General features: G+C 35.5%; 3 protein-coding genes across 5 annotated transcripts; 2 read left to right on the forward strand and 1 right to left on the reverse strand.

Annotated features, from left to right (window-relative positions):
- Positions 1-3,025: 3,025 nt before the first annotated feature.
- On the forward strand, positions 3,026-14,439 carry LOC134823349 (venom allergen 5-like). 3 transcript variants are annotated; one of them, XM_063834776.1, is made up of 9 exons: positions 3,026-3,137; positions 3,342-3,446; positions 4,611-4,737; positions 4,982-5,163; positions 6,846-6,895; positions 9,304-9,393; positions 9,581-9,723; positions 12,199-12,355; positions 13,143-14,284. In XM_063834776.1, the coding sequence occupies exons 1-9, from the start codon at positions 3,116-3,118 to the stop codon at positions 13,272-13,274; spliced, it is 1,008 nt and encodes a 335-aa protein (XP_063690846.1). In that variant the 5' UTR covers positions 3,026-3,115; the 3' UTR covers positions 13,275-14,284. The 3 variants fall into 3 exon arrangements, with proteins under 3 accessions (XP_063690846.1, XP_063690847.1, XP_063690848.1); XM_063834778.1 differs by lacking the exon at positions 3,342-3,446 and adding an exon at positions 3,899-3,933 and having other exon boundaries at positions 3,097-3,137; positions 13,143-14,280; XM_063834777.1 differs by lacking the exon at positions 3,342-3,446 and having other exon boundaries at positions 13,143-14,439.
- Positions 9,899-10,770, reverse strand: LOC134823066 (uncharacterized). Its single transcript, XM_063834415.1, has 2 exons — positions 10,632-10,770; positions 9,899-10,275 (listed from the first exon to the last, which is right to left on the reverse strand). The coding sequence occupies exons 1-2, from the start codon at positions 10,768-10,770 to the stop codon at positions 9,998-10,000; spliced, it is 417 nt and encodes a 138-aa protein (XP_063690485.1). The 3' UTR covers positions 9,899-9,997.
- A 2,789-nt stretch (positions 14,440-17,228) lies between the features above and the next one.
- LOC134823475 (histone-lysine N-methyltransferase SMYD3-like) lies at positions 17,229-18,712 on the forward strand. The gene has a single exon (XM_063834944.1). The coding sequence runs from the start codon at positions 17,239-17,241 to the stop codon at positions 18,547-18,549; it is 1,311 nt and encodes a 436-aa protein (XP_063691014.1). The 5' UTR covers positions 17,229-17,238; the 3' UTR covers positions 18,550-18,712.
- The last annotated feature ends 93 nt before the right edge of the window (positions 18,713-18,805 follow it).

The raw sequence follows: 18,805 nt of genomic DNA on the forward strand, positions 1-18,805 counted from the left end.
CTCATAAGTGGGGTAACTGTAAACTATATCAATCCACAATAAGGCACCACTAATTGGAGAACCTTTACAAAAATTGTAAGGCAAATGAGACGAACAACTCAAACCCTAATGTCATTAAAAACATTAAACTTTGAATAGCAAAAAAATGTTATGTAGCGCTCGATTTTACATTTATGAAAATAAAAATTGAATTGCGCGGCGCACTTATGACTTAAAATTCTTATTTACTAAATTTGTAAATTTAGTTTACAGCCAATGCAATGTGCAATTTTTAAACATTAAAAATTACAATTTAAGTTTTTAGAAATGAAAAGAATGCAGGTAAGATATGCAGGTAAGAAGAATGTTTTGGTATGTTGTCAATATTTTTGGTTGCGAAGCATTGCTATGCATTAAAAGCATTATTTGATGCACGGCGTAAACTTGTATCACGCGGTGACCCCCACTGCCGCTTCACTATAGTGTAGCGTCTTCGACGCTACAGGGGGAGCCGCGCACTTCGTGCGCGGCGGGTCATACAACGTATGACAAGCGTAAACAAAGTTTGTCATACGTTGTATGACCCGCCGCGCACGAGTGTGCGGCTCCCCCTGTATAGTAAAAACTATACCATAGTGGAAACTCTACTATAGCATATAGTGAAACAACATTGTGGGTCTTACTGGGCGGCGCTCAGCCTGTCATTCCGCCGAATCTTTATATGTTTATGAACATAATAGCCTGGGGTCCCCTGGTAATGGGGGTCACGACGTGATACCAGATACACTGCCTCGCCGAGCTGCGATGAATTGACATCGTCAATTAAATTGCATTACAATTAATTATTTACCAGCTGACATCTTTTGAAAATTGAAACTACTGTGCGATGCACTACTGGGCCGCGCCGCGCATCCAATAATGCTTCTCGCAACCACAGATCGGCGAGATGCGAAGGATTGACATCGTGAATCAAAGATTATAGTAGCACATTGCACAACAACTTAAAATGCACAGGTGTGCCACGAAAACAAGTCAGAATACAAAAAAACCTGAAAAGCAATCCACATTTACGTTCCAAACCATAAAAAATTTTAAAGACTTGGCACACTAAATTACAAAGTTAAGGGTGTGCACTTAATAGTAGCAAGTAGAAACATTGAAAAAATAATAAAGTAATTAATATCATAAGCACGTTTAAAAAGAAACGTTTTCAGATTCACTATAAAAGATTCCAGTGACGTTTTTAATTTCAAAAGGCAGCTCATTCCATAATTTAGGGCCAACTTTTTAACGGGTGATACTCGTAAAATATTTGTTCCAATTATTAGGACCGTCGACGAGTCCAACTCGGCGCGCGTCCTGGTAGGTTATAAACCTACAACCAACTTTCTGAAACGATCTTTCTCCATACTGTGTATATATATTGTTTGAAAGGCCTTCTCTATATAATAAATGTATTTTTACAGTAAGGTTGACTCAATACAAGAAAACAGCGATTTGAATTTTATTCGAACTGAGAGCCAGTTTTTATTCTAAATTAGCTACCACTGCTTACATTAATTTTTGAATCATCCCCTCTGCTCTGATGATACTTGTAGATGTGCACCAATATAATTACTTGAATATTGTATTTCTGTAAAATAATACCATCAAGTGGGACTGTCTTTTAATTTGTATACTGAATTCAGAACCGAAGATTTATATTGCTCTGGCGAATATCAATTTTTTGAGTGTTCTTAAGTTAAGCGATTCAATTTGAATACCATGAGCTCTGAAAGTCATTTACACCAATCAATCTAGGACTATCAGTGTCGGTGGTGCTTTTATTCGGTACTTACTTTTATACTTTTATACTTTTTTATTTTGATTTGCCCTACGAAATCTACACAACCGGTACTAATTTCAAATTATTATATTTTCATTGTATTAATGCTTTTTAGTAGAAGACCTTACAGGCATTTTCTTCTACCAAGGCCTTCTATTGTGGTAAGGTTTAAAGGGATCATGAAGTGTCCCCGACTTAATCGTAATAACGTTTCACATATATACTATCACATAGAAACACTAATATAAGAATAGGGCTCTGAATTCCCATATTCATAACTTAATTATGTCGCGTGAAATCGATACAGGAAGATTGCTCTAATTTGTTGGATTGCGGCAAACTGTCAGACACTGCAATAGAAACAGTGTTAAAATGCACATTTTTAATCATGTGCTGTGGCGCCAATTTAATTGATAAAATCTTCAAATTAATGACACTTGATAGATTTGACTTTTATCTTTCGACCATTGTGGTTGTTTAATGTGCATAATATACACAAGTGTCAAATAATTGTCTTATAAGTTTACTAGTAGAAGCTCTTACAGGCATTTTCTGCTTGATACGCTAGGGACTCCAGATACACCCTTCTAGACGTACTTTTGACCGTAGAATCGATTTTTGGGCCAAAAATATGCCAAAAAACCATGTTTTTTGAATTTTTGAGCAAGTTAATTTCGTTGGCATATCAGCAAAATTTGCATGAAGATAGCTGAAACACAGCGGTAAATAATGGCATTAAAATTAAGCTATTATTTCAGGATTTCGTGCTACATTCAAGTTCCATGAAGTGAGCTGCCTTTAATTGCTTGTAGGAACTAGATTAATCGCTGTACACCAAATTTAGGAAGATATGTGAAATATAATGGTTTATATCCGTTGTTAATCTTGTCGGTTCAAAAAAAACCAACAGAAAACTTGTTATGGACGATTAAAATCAGGTGTATTTACACATACCGTACCGTATATTTCATTGCGTCCTAGTATATGCTTTACTGTCACCTTGCCGCAACATGGAAAAATGTAATTGATATGCCCCGTATTATCTCCGTTTGTGAAGCAATTATGACGAAAATTGTCCTTGGATTGATTTAATCCATCTATTTCCATGACTTTCAAAATGTATCGTCGACATGGAACCCACTTAACCTTCCTATATTTATGAAAGGTTGTTCCTTTGACTAGATGTCAATTTTGAACTGTATAAACTTTTTATTTTCATAAAGTTAAGAAAGTCATGACTTGTCTCTCACTTGAAGAACTTTATTCTTAGGTTCAAGAAACAGAATCTTCATAACCTTACATTTAGGTATTATGGATTCCTCGACTGATTATGGTAAGTAATCCTATATTGTTTAATCCTATATTTTGTTATGTTAACATGTAATCTGTTGTTTATATTGACTTTTATAATCCTGTCCTAGCAAAATTTATGCTCAATGGTTGTTAATTTTGTCAATTTGAATTAGTAAATTGAATACTGCGTTTTCCAAAAATGTGTATAGGATAAATCTTTTACGTTTACTTTAAATCCATTTAGAGATTTGTGCAGAATGCGAGAAAGAAATTACAGACCCCAAAAAGGGTTTTCACATAAGAGGAAAGAATCCAAGGGCCATACACAAAGCTTGTTTTGATGGATTTGGTAAAGATTATCTGTCAAAAGTCACGTCAAATGTTAATGTGGCTGAGAATTTTACTGATGCATATTGAATTTTATCCTTAGGTGTAATTTAACATGATAGTTTTTGAATGAATAATTGTCTTCTAATGCTGCTGCTCAACACCATCTGTCACTGATATAGTTTGGTGCTAGTTTATTGTGCTAAGTTACAAGTTCATAATGGCGATAATTGCATTTACATGATATTGAGATGCCAAAACATTGCATTCATTCGAAATACTTGTAGTACTTCAATGTGTCGTTGTTCTAATCTATTTGTTCGTTGTGATTTGTATTGATCTGCAAGTGGCTACTAACAATGTCCTAAGTTCAAGAAATTAAAATCGTATTCATTCCCTGTTTTCACCGATAAATGTGTGGTACTGTTTTGTATGATCAATATCTCTACCTGCTGTAGTAAGAATGTTTTACAGGACCTCAATCATCAACCAGTGGCGCATGTGTGAGTGTAAGTGAGAGTGAACCAAAGCATTTGACAGCACTTAAATATCCTTTACTGCAATTTGAGAGGAGAAGCATAATTTGTGTTTTTCTTTTGATTAATCACTTTTGAAAGTTGAAGAGTGAAAAAACGTGTGATTCTGCTTGGGAGTTTTGCTGCAGTATTTTTAATGATAAATCATGAATTCTTCGGATTGTTTATTTATTAAACTTGAATTCAAATTTATCTTTAAATCTGGTCTGATTTGATTTGGTCTTTGATCAAAGCAGATTCAATTTTGATATATTTCATTCGAATGCATTATTCTTCTCAACATAAATCTCAAACGTCATAGCATTATTATATCTGATAAAAAATAAATGAATATAAAATCTTATACAATTATTCCTCCGTTGTTATCCAGTGGGCCATTACAGATATATTAAACCTTTTAATCTTCATACACCTAAAGCCTGAACGATGGGAGACACTTCTTAAATAATATATATTATATATACAAATTATATTTAATGCAAATTATATTTGCTCTCGAACTAAAATTCGATTTAAACTACCTTTAACTCTACACTAATTACTGCCTACAATATCACAGTTGCAAGAGTTCAGTATTGCATTCAAACTCTGTGCTTGATATTCAGTAAAGAGTCTAATAACCTTGTCATGCAGTGTTGATATCTTTACAGTGTGTGCGGGCTGTAATGAGAACATACAGAAAGGATCTGTATCTAAAGCTCAAAACAAGAGGTGGCATCAGGAGTGTTTTACATGTGATAAGTGTTTGAAACCCATTGACGGCTCATTCTTGACCAAGTAAGTTTATTGGTGAGTGGACCTATAAATAGAGATAATGTGTCTACTTTACATTCCTGTTCGTGTTTAGGCTTAAAATAATAATCCTCTCATCCCACATTAAAATTGAATAATTCACTATCATTTTTTACAACTTGAAATGAATTACGATGTTCATTGCAACTATTGAATATATATAATAACGGAATAAACAATGTTTGTATCTGGATAAAAATAAACTAACAAGCGTACGTATTTCCTCTAGAGGTGATCAGAAGTTCGACAAAAAGTGTTACAACCAAGAGTTTGGTGTACAATGCAAGGTATGCGACGACTACATCATGGGTCACATACTCAAGTACAACGGCGAGGGGTACCACTACGGCTGTCTCAAATGTGATTACTGCAAGAAACGTTTTCATGATGGCGCTCATCTTAGTGTGAAAGGTAATTTATATAATGTACCCAATGTAGCTTAATTGTTATCTACTTTTCAGTTCACGATTAATTATAATTATGTTTTAAACAAGTGAGCTTAGCATTTAAATGCCTTTGTGTTTTGAATGACGTATAGTTTTATATGAGGTATATATTATAAATTATTATTATCTAACTGTCTAAAACCTGTCTTGTATGTTCACATTTAAAGTTGTAGTCTCTCAAACATGAACACTACAGTATTAATTTAAAAAGACTCTTAAAAAACAAATGTTATTAAGTATTAACATTTATCCACCGTTATCACTAATTATTGATCATACTAATTACAAGTTATCCATTATAGGACATGTATGTTTTGTTAGTTATTACATAGAACTGAAGCTCACAACATCAAGTCTCCAACATCCCGTCATCATATTTTAGATAGTAGTAATTAGTATCAATGTTCGTGAAAACTTTATTATATTATCTATTTCAGTAACATTGTGAAATGTGTCATCCTATACTGAATATGTGACTTCTTTGATGTCATCTAACGGATCATAATCATAATAACCTCATCATTGTTTATTTCACAAACAGTCACAAGAATGTACCGGAATGTACAGGAATGTACAGACCTCATTCCCTCTCTTTTCCTTAATTCAACCTAATCTAACCTACGTGATGATGACTAAAGCAATAAACATCTCTTCCAAGAGCACATACTCTACACGCACTACACTGTTGGCTCAATACTTTATCATATATTATAAGCTCATTGTGGTTTGCAATGTGTAAGCCGAGGGGACAAGTTTTGTATCCTGATAAATTACAAAGTGATGTTAACAGTAAAATAGTCAACAACATAATACTATATTAGTTAACCTAGCTGTATTACTGCTCAGCTAATGACACCAGTAAACTGTACACAGAACAAGAACATGACTGTACTAGAACCTTCTTTAGTCGACAAAGATTCACTATATTTCAATGCTGCAAGAGCTTTAGATTTAGAAACGATTCCATGTGTACACTGTACAAGGACGAAAGGCATTTTGAAACGTTACATTGAGATTATTAAATGTAAACGGTCGATTTTACCACATTGGAGTTAAAGTAAAACTTAACAAAAATTGTTGATCCAAGTACGTAAATCCCGGATGTAAATATAATCACGGAATGTTTATTGCCCTTTGTATCTCGTAAAAGTATGTGTGTAGTGTATACATACAATGTAGGGTTCTTAAGCTAACTGTAGATCCAGGATGTAACCTAATGTACATTGTGTGTACATTGTGTGTACATAGTGTGTACACACGCTATGTTGTGTACATTGTGTGCTGGCCTATTGCTGGCCTACTGCCTATTCACTAGACTAATTGCTGTGTAATTACTATTCCCTTGTTAATAACTACCCCTACATGGAGCTGAGTATACTAAGAAAATAATATAAGAATGTTTCCTAGTAAATCTTATAATATGTATATAATGTTATAATATGGTACCGATAACGTCCTTACTTGGGACACACAGAGGATGATCTGTCTTGTAAATCACAGCATTATTTCTGTCATTGTCACATATATATTTATTTTAATAAGTTTCAACTTGATTTGTTTAACATGTTAAAATAATTTAATCATCATTTAATTAATAACCTTTAACTTGATATTTTTAACGTGTTATAACCTAATGATTATTTTCAGGTGGGAATTTTATCCACAACGACTGCAAGGTGCAGAAGAAAGGTGCCACGGTAAGTCAGGGTAGAGGGACCTGTCGGTGGTTACTGGTTATTATATATTTCTGAGCTCAGAAGTCTTACAAATTCTTTTTCTTACAAGATACGTCGAATGCCTCACGTCCGGCTTCAGAAAATTCTTTGTCATAATTTTGATCCGATGTAGGCTTAAAATCAAATTTAGCTGGCAGTTGCATCATCTTACTTAATCATGGGTGTTATTTTAGAATATAGGTATCATTGAATATTACGTAATTACGAAATTTAAAATACCAAACATTAGAATGAATAATAATTGATTACATTAATGTCATCACGTCATTATTTACCCGAATAATAGTGGTTTTTAGTCACATTGTAACATCATCATACACGGTGGATGAAACGTCAACATAAAATACATGCCAACTACATTCATTACAACACATACCAGTAATATTCGCACTTCTGTCATCCCTAAATTTCTATTCGAATGAACCACGTGCTTGGTGTTTTTTTGGTTTTCCATTGACATTTAATTTTCAACCAGCTATTTTCTTCTAGTTTGTTTGTAAAATTCTCGACGAATTCTTAAATTCTATTTTTATAAAGTCCGAACTTTTGAACCTTCAACCACGATGTTGCAGCAGATAAGCAACACTTTGAGAAGGACCATAAGTTCCGACACTCCCTCTCGCAGCCTCGTCTCTGACTTCAAACTTCAAGATGAAAGTCTAATCACCACAGATCCTCACTCTTCAACCCCGGAACTCTCCCAACCCACCTCCCCGACACACAGCAAGTCCACAAGCTCGGACCCTCTCTTTCCCGACCTCACTCCTGCTGAATTACTGAAAGACAAGGAGGACTCTCCCAAGAAGGAGGAGGGAGGTTCACTTGGAACCAAGCTTAGGGGGATCAGTCGCCAGATATCAGGGGGGAGCAAGAAGAAGGGACGGAGAGTGAGCGCTACTGGAAAAGGGATGAAAGGGAAGCCACAGAAGGTGTTTCTATGTGTCACGGCTTTTTGCCAATTGGCAATTTACTTATGTACGTGTTTTTTGATATTTTGTGAGCGTAACAAGCACAGCTACAATTACAATTTACATATAATATGCATATTTTCGTTTATTGATTGTCTGCAGTCTGGTGTATTGCCAATATCATGTTTCGAGTAATTAAAGACTTGAACTGGCGACTGTCTTGTAAAAAATAGCAGCTTCTAGAAGTAGATGATATTAGTATGGGACAATACGGACAGAAATAGGCCCCGTCATAAATTTACCTATGGTAAGAGAGCAACCGAACCATTGCTTGAAGGATCTCTTAAATTCCTCTGAATTTAACAAAACGATACTAATCACGAGATGGTTAAATATTTTTCGACCAAACTTTTAAAAGTTAGAATCATTTTTAGCACTCCTATAAATAGTTGTCAATTGGGGCTTTCCTCTCAGATGTTATCGCATTTTGATGTGTTACTTCACAGTTTTATAAATAAGTATTTGTCCGTTTAATTTCGCGTTTTTAATCTGCAAACAGTATCACACATTATTGTGTACACTCGAATTTTCGTTAGTCTATAATAGTTCGTCGACAATGGACCACTGCATAAATTCTGCATCACATTTCAAACTGTTACACTGTCCGGTAAAAGGGACGGCCCCAATTAAATAAACGCAAGATAATTAATTAGCAAGACCAGCTTTAGATATCTTACATTTACAGCAACTTTCGTGATTTCGTTTTTAATCACCGAACTCCAAGTTCTGCTGTCCAAAATTCCTTTCTATCGAGTAGATATCAAAATTGGACTGAACCACCGCCCTAGCTTCCCATACAGTTTTCCCTCAATCACTCTATTTATTAATGATGAACATCACGGCTCATATAATTATATTGCACAAACTTTAAACACCATCCCATCACCACCAAACACCATCCCGATATCAGATATCCACTCACAAATTAATTGCATCAACCATTTGGCACCACAGTGATCTCAACTCGGAGTTCGGACCATCAAGTGTTTCTGAAATTCGAGCTTAAAGAGATGTCTCCACAGCGAAATTGGGACACAGTAAAACCAGCTAGTATTGTGTATATTGAATTACATTCCACCACGTGGCTGGAATTCCATCAGAACACTCTGAATTGAGTACTGTGATCCATGAAAAGTCGATCAAATCTCCATGATTACGAGGTTACAATATAGTAATTTGAACAGGGGGGGGAGTTTGGCAGGCTATTAGACTAATAGGGCTAGTTTTATACCAGACAACTGTCATGGGTGTCTGTCTTGACAGAGACTTGTAACACTTATACATTTTAATGTATAAACACTATAAACACTATACAACACACACTTATACAGAGACTTATTGCCCTATTAATTGTAGTGTATAGTAGTATGTACACAGTAATATGTACATTCTTGTATTCAGAAAGGAGATTACGACGCCGTGAAAGCTAACAAGGAACGTATCGAGAACGAGGGACAGTACGAGGACGATAATCTTGTCGAGTTCGAGAGGGTACGTTTACACAATCATTACAGGAGGATTGGCAATAATTGTGAATTCGTTTTGATTGTTGCAATAAGTATTGTACTCGTAAGGGTTTTATTTTGGGGTCTCTCTCAAGAACCATTTAGTTAGAACGACTGGAAAAATACGTTTTAATCACATTTTAAACACATTTTAAAGACCATCTCTGTTACAGGAATGCTTGAAGGAGCACAACAAGAAGCGCGCTGATCACCACGTCAACTCACTAATGTGGAGTGAGGAATGTGCGCAACATGCGCGCAACTGGGTTAAGAAACTGCTGCAGCAGGATGCTCTCATTCATGATACTCAGAGCGGGTTTGTGTTTATTTGAAATTGAAATATTTACTTATTTTCCGAGGATTTCGTGATGTATATAATATAAACTATAAAGAGACGTCAATAAACTTGAAAAAAAGAGAAAAAGTGATTAAAAAAGTGGTAAAATATTCGGAGTACCGTTATTAAACTACATTAATTAAACATTTTGTAAAGGTCTCTGAGGAATAGTTTTTTTTTCATGCACGTGAACAAATCGATCTTATCCTCAAACTGTTCAGATTCAAATCGGTTTTTATTGTATCGTCCTTTCTTAACAAGTGAACCCAACAGCCACCCACTCGATATTCCACAAATTGTCATCCAACTGGCTCTTATCCAATCCGGCATCATTGTTGTTGAGGTAGACTCGGAAACCGGTTGAGGTTGTACCGTAAACGCTTGATGCTCCATGAACCATCCAGTGATGGGAGGTTCCTTCCACAGAGGTCACCACATTAGGAATTTTAGTAAATCCACACTCGCTCATGTCAACATCAACAAACACGTTCTTTCCATCAGAAAAATCCTGGAACACTGTCGTAGTACGCCCTGAAATTTAACAAATTAAGAATCAGCAGGGTGTTTTAAAAGTCTTGCGTGGATACGTACTTTTTGGATAACTTTTTATCAGTTACATAACTTCATTCTGTAAAAAGTTATTGGTAGTTCTAAGGTTAAATGCCAAATGGTGACTTTTCAAGTTTTTACGTATTAGCCGGACTAAACTGCCGTTTCATAAGAAAATTAAAGTAAAGCCTGATAAAATTCATTACGTTATCATAGATAGAGAGATATATCTAGATTATCAACAATAAGATTGTGAGCTGTGAAAAGAACGCTTAGTCACCTTCATTTGGCAAGATTACTTCAAAACTCTGTTAGAAATTGATAACTTTCTATCATACCTGTTGAACCCGAACAGACCATAGCACAATCCTGCTTACTGTTGTCCTCCTCTCCGTTTATTATTTTCACTTTAGGTGACTTCTTTTTAGCCTCGATGGAGCACACAACCAAGAGTATAACTATTGCAGTTTTCATCATCTTTGCTCGTTATTGCTAATTGGAGAAACATTTTAAACATAATATCTTCGTTCTTGATTGAAGGCGTGATTTGGTGCTGCCTTACAAAATTCAAATATCAGTAAAACAGGAAAATATGTCAAAGTCATCGGTTACTTTTCATGGTTACGATACACAACCAAACTTCTTAGGCGAGAAAGAATTGGAAATAGTAGTGAGTTCAGTTGTCTGAGTGGTATAGATAATAGATATAGTCTGCCAGTCTATATATAGATATAGTCTGGGCGAGGCGGTTTTCTTGCACTTCAGAAAAGGGACATTTTATCATGTTGAGTCAACATTGCTGACCGAACATTCACCTCATGAAAGTTAACAATGTCAGCTGTTAATCTGTTTTTTTAAAAGTGCTGCGATATAATCTGCATTTAACTACAGAGTTGTGACCATCTTCCCTCATTTAACTTCAGACAATATTAGTGGGAGTTGACAGTTGTTCCAGTTCCCCTTATATTACTCTAAGTAAAACTTAACTAATGTGGCACGATGATGTTTCCTCACGGAAATTATCTTGTCACCAATGAGAAGAGGTTTATCGGTGTCTTATGAGTTACGAACGTCATGTTAATGATGATGACGCTTGAATTACGTGTTTACTAAACTGTATAGCAACAGACTAGAATAGTCTTATTGTTAAATGGAGCGCTGTGTTAATCAGGGAAATAGAGGGATAACGGTCACATTTTCTTTTGTTCCGAATGTATACATAGTACTACGCAATAGTACTGTACTATGTATGAACTGAATAGCCACCTTCTCTGTTGGAATCAAATTTCGTGCCAAATTCCGGAAACACTGGCACGCTGTAGGTTGTGGAGATATAAAAATCGCATTCCAAATAACAAGGGACTATCTTTGTGAGTTGTGATGACATCATCATTACATCATAACCTGTGTGTATAATCGCATTTAACATCGTCATCGCCCACACACCCTTAGCTTAGTATGTAACCTAATTAGAGGCCCCATTCTTTGCATTCCAGCCAATTGTACCTGTAACGCTTTATTCTGCACAGCGCCCAGCGCGGCGGCATTATGTAAAATTAGCGGGTATTATTCAAAACTTATGATTAGTCAACTAAGAATATTATACGTGATTATATGATGTGTAGTAATATAATTGGCCATTTCAAGGTGTTTACTTTATTACAGCAAACCAGCTTCATTGTATCGGATAAACTCGATTATGTAGGAATGTAACCGGAGTTAATTAAAGTTTTCATTAATGATCCCTCCCTTTCAACCCACTATATTGATGATATAATAATAGATTATTATTAACTTCATGTGGAGAAACAGATTGAGAGACAGATTAATTTGACAACCGATTTGAGACCTCAAATTGTCGTTAGAGCTTAATAAATTAACGTAAAATTAACATCCGATGTGCAGGATGGGAGAGAATTGTGGGTACTTCAACAGCAGCAGCGCGCCCAGCAAATCTGACACAACGTGGGCAGTCAACGTGTGTAATATGTGGTATAACGAGATAGAGAAATACGACTTTGGGGTTAACGAGTATCAGCAGAGAACTGGACATTTCACTCAGGTTTGTGGTGCATTTTGTGCGGAAAACTGGACATTTCACTCAGGTTTGTGGTGTATTTTGTGCGGAAAACTGGACATTTCACTCAGGTTTGTGGTGCATTTTGTGCAGAAAACTGGACATTTCACTCAGGTTTGTGGTGTATTTTGTGCGGAAAACTGGACATTTCACTCAGGTTTGTGGTGCATTTTGTGCGGAAAACTGGACATTTCACTCAGGTTTGTGGTGCATTTTGTGCAGAAAACTGGACATTTCACTCAGGTTTGTGGTGTATTTTGTGCGGAGAACTGGACATTTCACTCAGGTTTGTGGTGTATTTTGTGCAGAAAACTGGACGTTTCACTCAGGTTTGTGGTGTATTTTGTGCGGAAAACTGGACATTTCACTCAGGTTTGTGGTGTATTTTGTGCGGAAAACTGGAAATTTCACTCAGGTTTGTGGTGTATTTTGTGCGGAGAACTGGACATTTCACTCAGGTTTGTGGTGTATTTTGTGTTGTGCTACAAACAGTGAAATAGTGGTTTGGATGTTAATCAACCTTTCCTACGCTGTTTACTTAAAATATTATTCGATGGTATTCCTGTACGGCTTGATCACTGCAGTAGCAGAGTATATATATATATTATATATAATATATAGTATGAGCATACATAGCACAGTTAAGCATACATATAACACAGTACTATTTTTCTGCAAATAATCCTTGGCAGGGTCATTCCGAACCAATATCATCTGGATACGAAGTTTTAAAGATAGGTGTTACTTTAAGTTAATGTGTAATTAATTGCAGATGATCTGGAAAAGTACTGAGAAGATGGGATGTGCTATTGCCAAAAGAGGAACTCGTGTGTACGTGGTGGCTAACTATTATCCTCCTGGTAACTGGGTCGGAAAATACAGGGACAATGTCAACGATGTTTAGAAAGTGACGTCATAACGGCAGTGCTGACGTACTTCGTGACGTCATAGAATCAGTCACGTGATGTTTAGGTGACGTCATACCGGGAGGTAGTATCATTGGGACTGTGAGAGTATTAAACTTTTGAGTATTAAATGATTAGCGAAATATTATTTTAGAATTGTGATCGTGAAATGTGGGCTTTATGCGGTGGGAATATAACGGGACTTAGAATGAAATTTATTACGTTGTAATTTACAACCTTAAAATTTTGATGTAGTGTTAGAATGATGTCGAAAAGCATCTACACATATTTTGGAGTGGGAATTTCTTAAATTTGAGTGTAAACAACGGTATAATGATAATTATTACGGCTGTCATTATGGCATTAATTTTAATCACTTTATTGATCGATTAGAAGGAGACTATTTGATAGAACGTTATACTTTGGAATCAGTTTGAAAGTTATAGTATTGAAGTATTTTATTATATTATAAACACTATTTGATTACTGTATCTAAATGAATGTGTAGCTTTTGCCATTTTGATATAATGTTATGTGCGTAAAGTTTCTATATGCGTTACATTTTTTTTGTTATCTCAATTTCTTTAGTAATTTTACAGTTTATAATTCAATCTTCAAAATAGTACAGTCTTGCTCTTAAATGGGTTATGGGTTCACTAAAGCGATTTCTAATGAAAATGTTTACTCTTTAAAAAAACGTACTTTTCTGAAAAGACATTTGGAATTTTTATCAGCTTGCTTTCTTTGAATTCAGATTTTGACCAGTTTCAAACTATATATAATGTAATACTTTTTAATTCTTCCGTATTATGTAAATACAATTTTACTCTTGAATGTGACCAGAATGTTCAGCTCAGATTTACTCTTAGATTTAAACTAAGAAAACAAATCTTTCAGAATCAGAATTATGGATATGTTTTCACAGTTTATCATTCAATATATTGATACTATTTTATGTTTTAATGTCAAGTTTTAACAAGTGCATTTCATTTTCCTTTGAATCATATTAACAAGTTGTTAATTTACTGACATGACCAGTCGTGCTCTAAGCTGTTAAAGTGTTGGTTGTTTACCATAAATAATAAATCATGACATAACTCAAATACGCCCAACTAAGTCAACAAAACATGATCATCAAAGGATGTTTTTTCCGGTGGGCTAAATAAACAATCGTTTCAATGTTAATTTGAGGTAAAAATAGATGGCTTCGCACGATCTCACATCGTGTTCAATTTAACTTACTACTATAATTGTTCAACCATTCTCTGTGGCAAAGATTCCAATTCAATCCAATTCAATACATAGCTCAATTCGATCTCCTGTTTACCCCTAATAAAAAAAGACTTTCAAGCCGAATTATGTTTGTTCCATGTAACCATCTACATTCTACAGATCTACACTCAGTGCATACCCCCATTTACCGAGCCCCTTTATCAAGTTAAGCGTGAGCCTGACTTTACTTTCTCCAGTGCCACACATTTTCAGGAGTAGTCTAGTCAACCCAAACACACAAATGGATTCCCTGTTTAAAAGCTCCTTAATTCGTAACAATCCATTAAAAATATATAAAATGTGCCGTTTGTATGTAACGCGCAGAAGAAATATATATGACGACTATCGCGCGCGGTCTAATCTAGCTCGTCGCGTCGCGTGCGCGCACTGCACGGCATGGAAAATATATATTGGCCATATATTTCACAGATTTTAATCTTGCAACGATTATCGCGGGTTAATCGTTTTATATCTCAGTTTATATCTCCGCTTAACGAGTGATACTCGTAAAATATCTGTTCCATATATTGTGGTGGAAAATGTTTGGACACATTCTCAGGAGTATGGAGAACACCCCAGCCCAAACGGCTCTCTCATTTGCTATTGAATCAGATAATTTATTTGATTCACGATGTCAATCCTTCGCATCTCGCCGATCTGCATACGAGGTTGCGAGAAGCATTATTTGATGCGCGCGCGACCCAGTAGTGCATCGCGCTACAAATAATTTATTCATTGGAAGATTGGGAAGACCTAATATGAACTTGTTATCGGTTTTAGTTTGAAGAAATAAGTGATTTAAATAGTAGAAATTTGCAAATGGACAACTTGTATGAATTGAACGAAATTAAAGATATAGCTGCTTGCAACAGATGTTGGGAAAATCTTTTTCAAGGGTACAGTTTACCGCATTAAGGTATTTTTAAGAATTATCATTTTTGTCGGTTAGATCCTGTTTTATAATAATAATAATATATTGTCCAACTCGGCGTGTATCCTGGTAGGTTATAAACTTACAAATCTCCGCCAAAAGCACACTCCCCAAATTGCGCGCATTGCTGTTACTTCTTTCAAACTTCATGAATCGAGATAATTTATTTTGCAATGTATTCAGATTATATTTATATGCATCTATTACATACTATACAAATTCACTTGGAATACTTTTGAAAAAGACTAACAAGCTCAAAAACGCTACTGACGTATTTCTCCATAACAAGCACAATCAACAATAGCGTGAGAAGTATTTGTCGAGGTTCCTCAAAAGCGATCTCAAACGATTCCCCGTTCAATTTAGGTCGAGAAACGCCAACTTAGTGCATATTCAAGCAAGTTATAGACATATTTCATACATATCAAATTAAATGTGCTTTTGGCGGAGATATAACATGCGCCTTAATTTAAATAGTTTGCAGTTTGACTTTCGTTAAATTTCCTTGCCAAAAATAAACCATCTAAAAAATTTAACTGAAACGCAAATATTCGAATGTATGTCTAACAAAATTTTTAGTGTGCCGCGCATTAGTACTAATTCGTACGATCATATATCGATCATATGAATCGAGCGCCACTATGAAATACGTTTTGAGAAATCTTGAGTTAAATTTATGATTTGGCTAATTAAGCTTGTAAGTTGTAATTACCTTTCACTTTTCGGCATCTCTGTTGTCTGAAGAGTTTTTATTAATTAAAATATGACCGCAATGATATTACTAGCTTGTGGTTTCTCTGTCATGATAGTTACAGCTAAGTGTTTGAGTACCAAGAGAACGTACATGGTTCTTGAATAGTCTTAATCTTGATCTTTTGGCCATTCTTGGTCTTCTGGGCATTGAGAGAAAATCGTTTTTTGTGTGACTATCGACTGTTCGACCAATTTTTCAACTCTGTTTATGTGAAATTTAATGAACCGTTTTAAAGGATCTTTATTGCTTTGGTTTTGTCTTTGCCCTTGCTTACATGGAAGAGAGACGATGATATTTGTTGCAAACGTTTTACGTGGTTGATTCTTGAGGCAGTCTGCTCCCACTAAATCGCTCACCTCAATAAAAAGTCTTTTGAAAAGGCCCTGGGGGTATGAAGAGATTGATTAGATCAGATTAAGAATAATGACATAAACATCATCACTAGTTTTAAACATTCTTCCTGATTTCCTCATTATCAGAACTGTGAACATTTCACAGCCTTCGTCATTAAAAAACAAACAAATTCTAACATAATTGTCATAATTTATTTAGTAAGTTATCTACATCGGTGTATTTTTAGGATGCTGTTTCCGAATTACTCCCATAAGTTTGGTAAAAATGCTTCCCTGGAGAGTTGTGTGCTAAAAACTGTTTTGGTCATGTGACAGGCTAGTCAAACACAAATTTGATTGATTAGGGCTCAGGCAAGGGTTAGGGCTGTGGTTAGGGTTATGGATAGCTTCGTGGTTATGGTTAGGATTGGGATTAGGGTTTATGTAAAACCGTTTTTTTTGTTGCTGCAAAACCGTAATAACAAAAGTTATGTGATATTTTTTTTAGGAGAGCGAATTAGTAAAAGCCGAGGCAGTCATTCAATCTTTTAAGATGATGGGTTTTTGATGTTGTATTCTCCGTAATATTATTGGCTTAACGACTATTTTGAACATTGACTCCATAAAGTAAGTGAGTTCCCTACTTACAATTACATCTCATTCCCTCAGCTGACATGGTACTATACCGGAAGGAATATATAGATGACACCACAGGATCGGGGTTGTTTGCAACATCAAAGATAAAAAGCAGCACAAACATTATTAAAACTAGTAATATGGTGACTTCCCTGGATTCCAACTTTTATAAAATGTGTTGTAGTCAGTGCCTGTGTGAATCATCATCATTGAGGCGCTGTTCCAAATGTAAGCACATGCGTTATTGTTCAGAAAAATGTCAGCGAGAAGGCTGGGAGATACATAGATCTGAGTGTGGGGGCTTGTGTCAAGTTCCATCATCGAGTCATGTTCCTTCACTGATACGGCTATGTGCTCTACTTTTGTCAACATCAGAGCTGAAGAAAAAATTTTCTATTTCCAGTTTGATGAAACATGAGAATATTGAGAATGACCAAATCCAGGAATACTACCCATTTGTTCTCAAAGGTGTAACTGAGATGCTAAAAGGCTCTTCATCAGCAGATCCTGTTGAAATTTATGAGTTGTACAATAAACTTGTTGTCAATCTTTTTACATTAGAGGATGGTCAATTGAAGACAATTGGATCTGCCCTTATTCCTGAGATATCTAAGATCAATCACTCTTGTGAACCAAATTGTGTTTTATCATTTAACGGTAGAACCGCCTACATTACAGCAATCAGAGAAATTCCTAAAGGAACTGAAATCACGATTTCATACATTCCACTCCCCAAATCTTTTTTGGCCAGAAAGGAACACCTCCACAGACAATTCAATTTTACTTGCTATTGCTGCTTGTGTTCTAAGCAAAGGGAAGAAAAGGTTGATCACATGTTGATGCGAGAATGTCCTGGTTGCCAGACTCACTCCCATCCTTGCATCGATCTAGAGAATGATGATTTGACATGTCCTTCTTGTGGAAGTTCATTGCTAAAATCTTTGAAAGTGAATGATCTTGTTTTGAAAAACTTTGATTCTGCAATATCAACTAGAGCACAACAAGATGTTGAAATAATCAATCATCTAGTGGAGGACACAGAAACTCTGATTCTTGAAAAGCATTGGGAGCCAGCTTTAAGAGCTGGACTAAAGGCAACAGTTGGGTTGATGGATTGGGCACAGCTTTATCCATCAACTGGATTGTTCATTGCTAAACTGGGTAAGCTTTACCTGGAACAGGGATACTCCGATAAAGCTGTCTATATTGACAATATTAATAGAGCTATTCAAATGTTCGACATTTCGTTAAAGTGTTTGTCGCTGTCATTGTCACGCAATCATGAACTGTTTCTTGAAGTAGAACGCCTTTATCGATTTACCCAAGAAATGTTACAAAAACAATTATGACTTTATTTGTCACCTTGACGCAAAGTAATTTTGTTGAAGCTTCTGTGGAATTTTGTATTGTTGATGTTTTTTATCAATCTTTTATTTATTCCTGATGACATGCAGAGGGTTTGGCCAGAAAACTGATCATTATGAATTGTTCACATTTTACGTCCTATTTTCACATTCTATGACTTATTTTTGAGCCAGTTTTCCCTGGCCCAGGCCCCTTCTGTAACAATCCAACCATTGACACAGTAAATTTAGAGGTAGCTTG

The sequence above is a fragment of the Bolinopsis microptera genome, chromosome 11 (assembly GCF_026151205.1).
Source record: "Bolinopsis microptera isolate Bmic1 chromosome 11, MBARI_Bmic_1.0, whole genome shotgun sequence".
Lineage (NCBI taxonomy): Eukaryota > Metazoa > Ctenophora > Tentaculata > Lobata > Bolinopsidae > Bolinopsis > Bolinopsis microptera.

Excerpts from the sequence above, each read along its gene's own strand:
- LOC134823349 (XM_063834776.1), top strand. The coding sequence starts at position 3,116 with ATGGATTCCTCGACTGATTATG. Across the intron at positions 3,138-3,341 it reads GGATTCCTCGACTGATTATG|AGATTTGTGCAGAATGCGAG; the intron begins GTAAGTAATCCT and ends AAATCCATTTAG. Across the intron at positions 12,356-13,142 it reads GAACTGGACATTTCACTCAG|ATGATCTGGAAAAGTACTGA; the intron begins GTTTGTGGTGCA and ends AATTAATTGCAG.
- LOC134823066 (XM_063834415.1), bottom strand. The coding sequence starts at position 10,770 with ATGATGAAAACTGCAATAGTTATACTCTTGGTTGTGTGCTCCATCGAG. Across the intron at positions 10,276-10,631 it reads GGTCTGTTCGGGTTCAACAG|GGCGTACTACGACAGTGTTC; the intron begins GTATGATAGAAA and ends GTTAAATTTCAG.
- LOC134823475 (XM_063834944.1), top strand. The coding sequence starts at position 17,239 with ATGGTACTATACCGGAAGGAATATATAGATGACACCACAGGATCGGGG.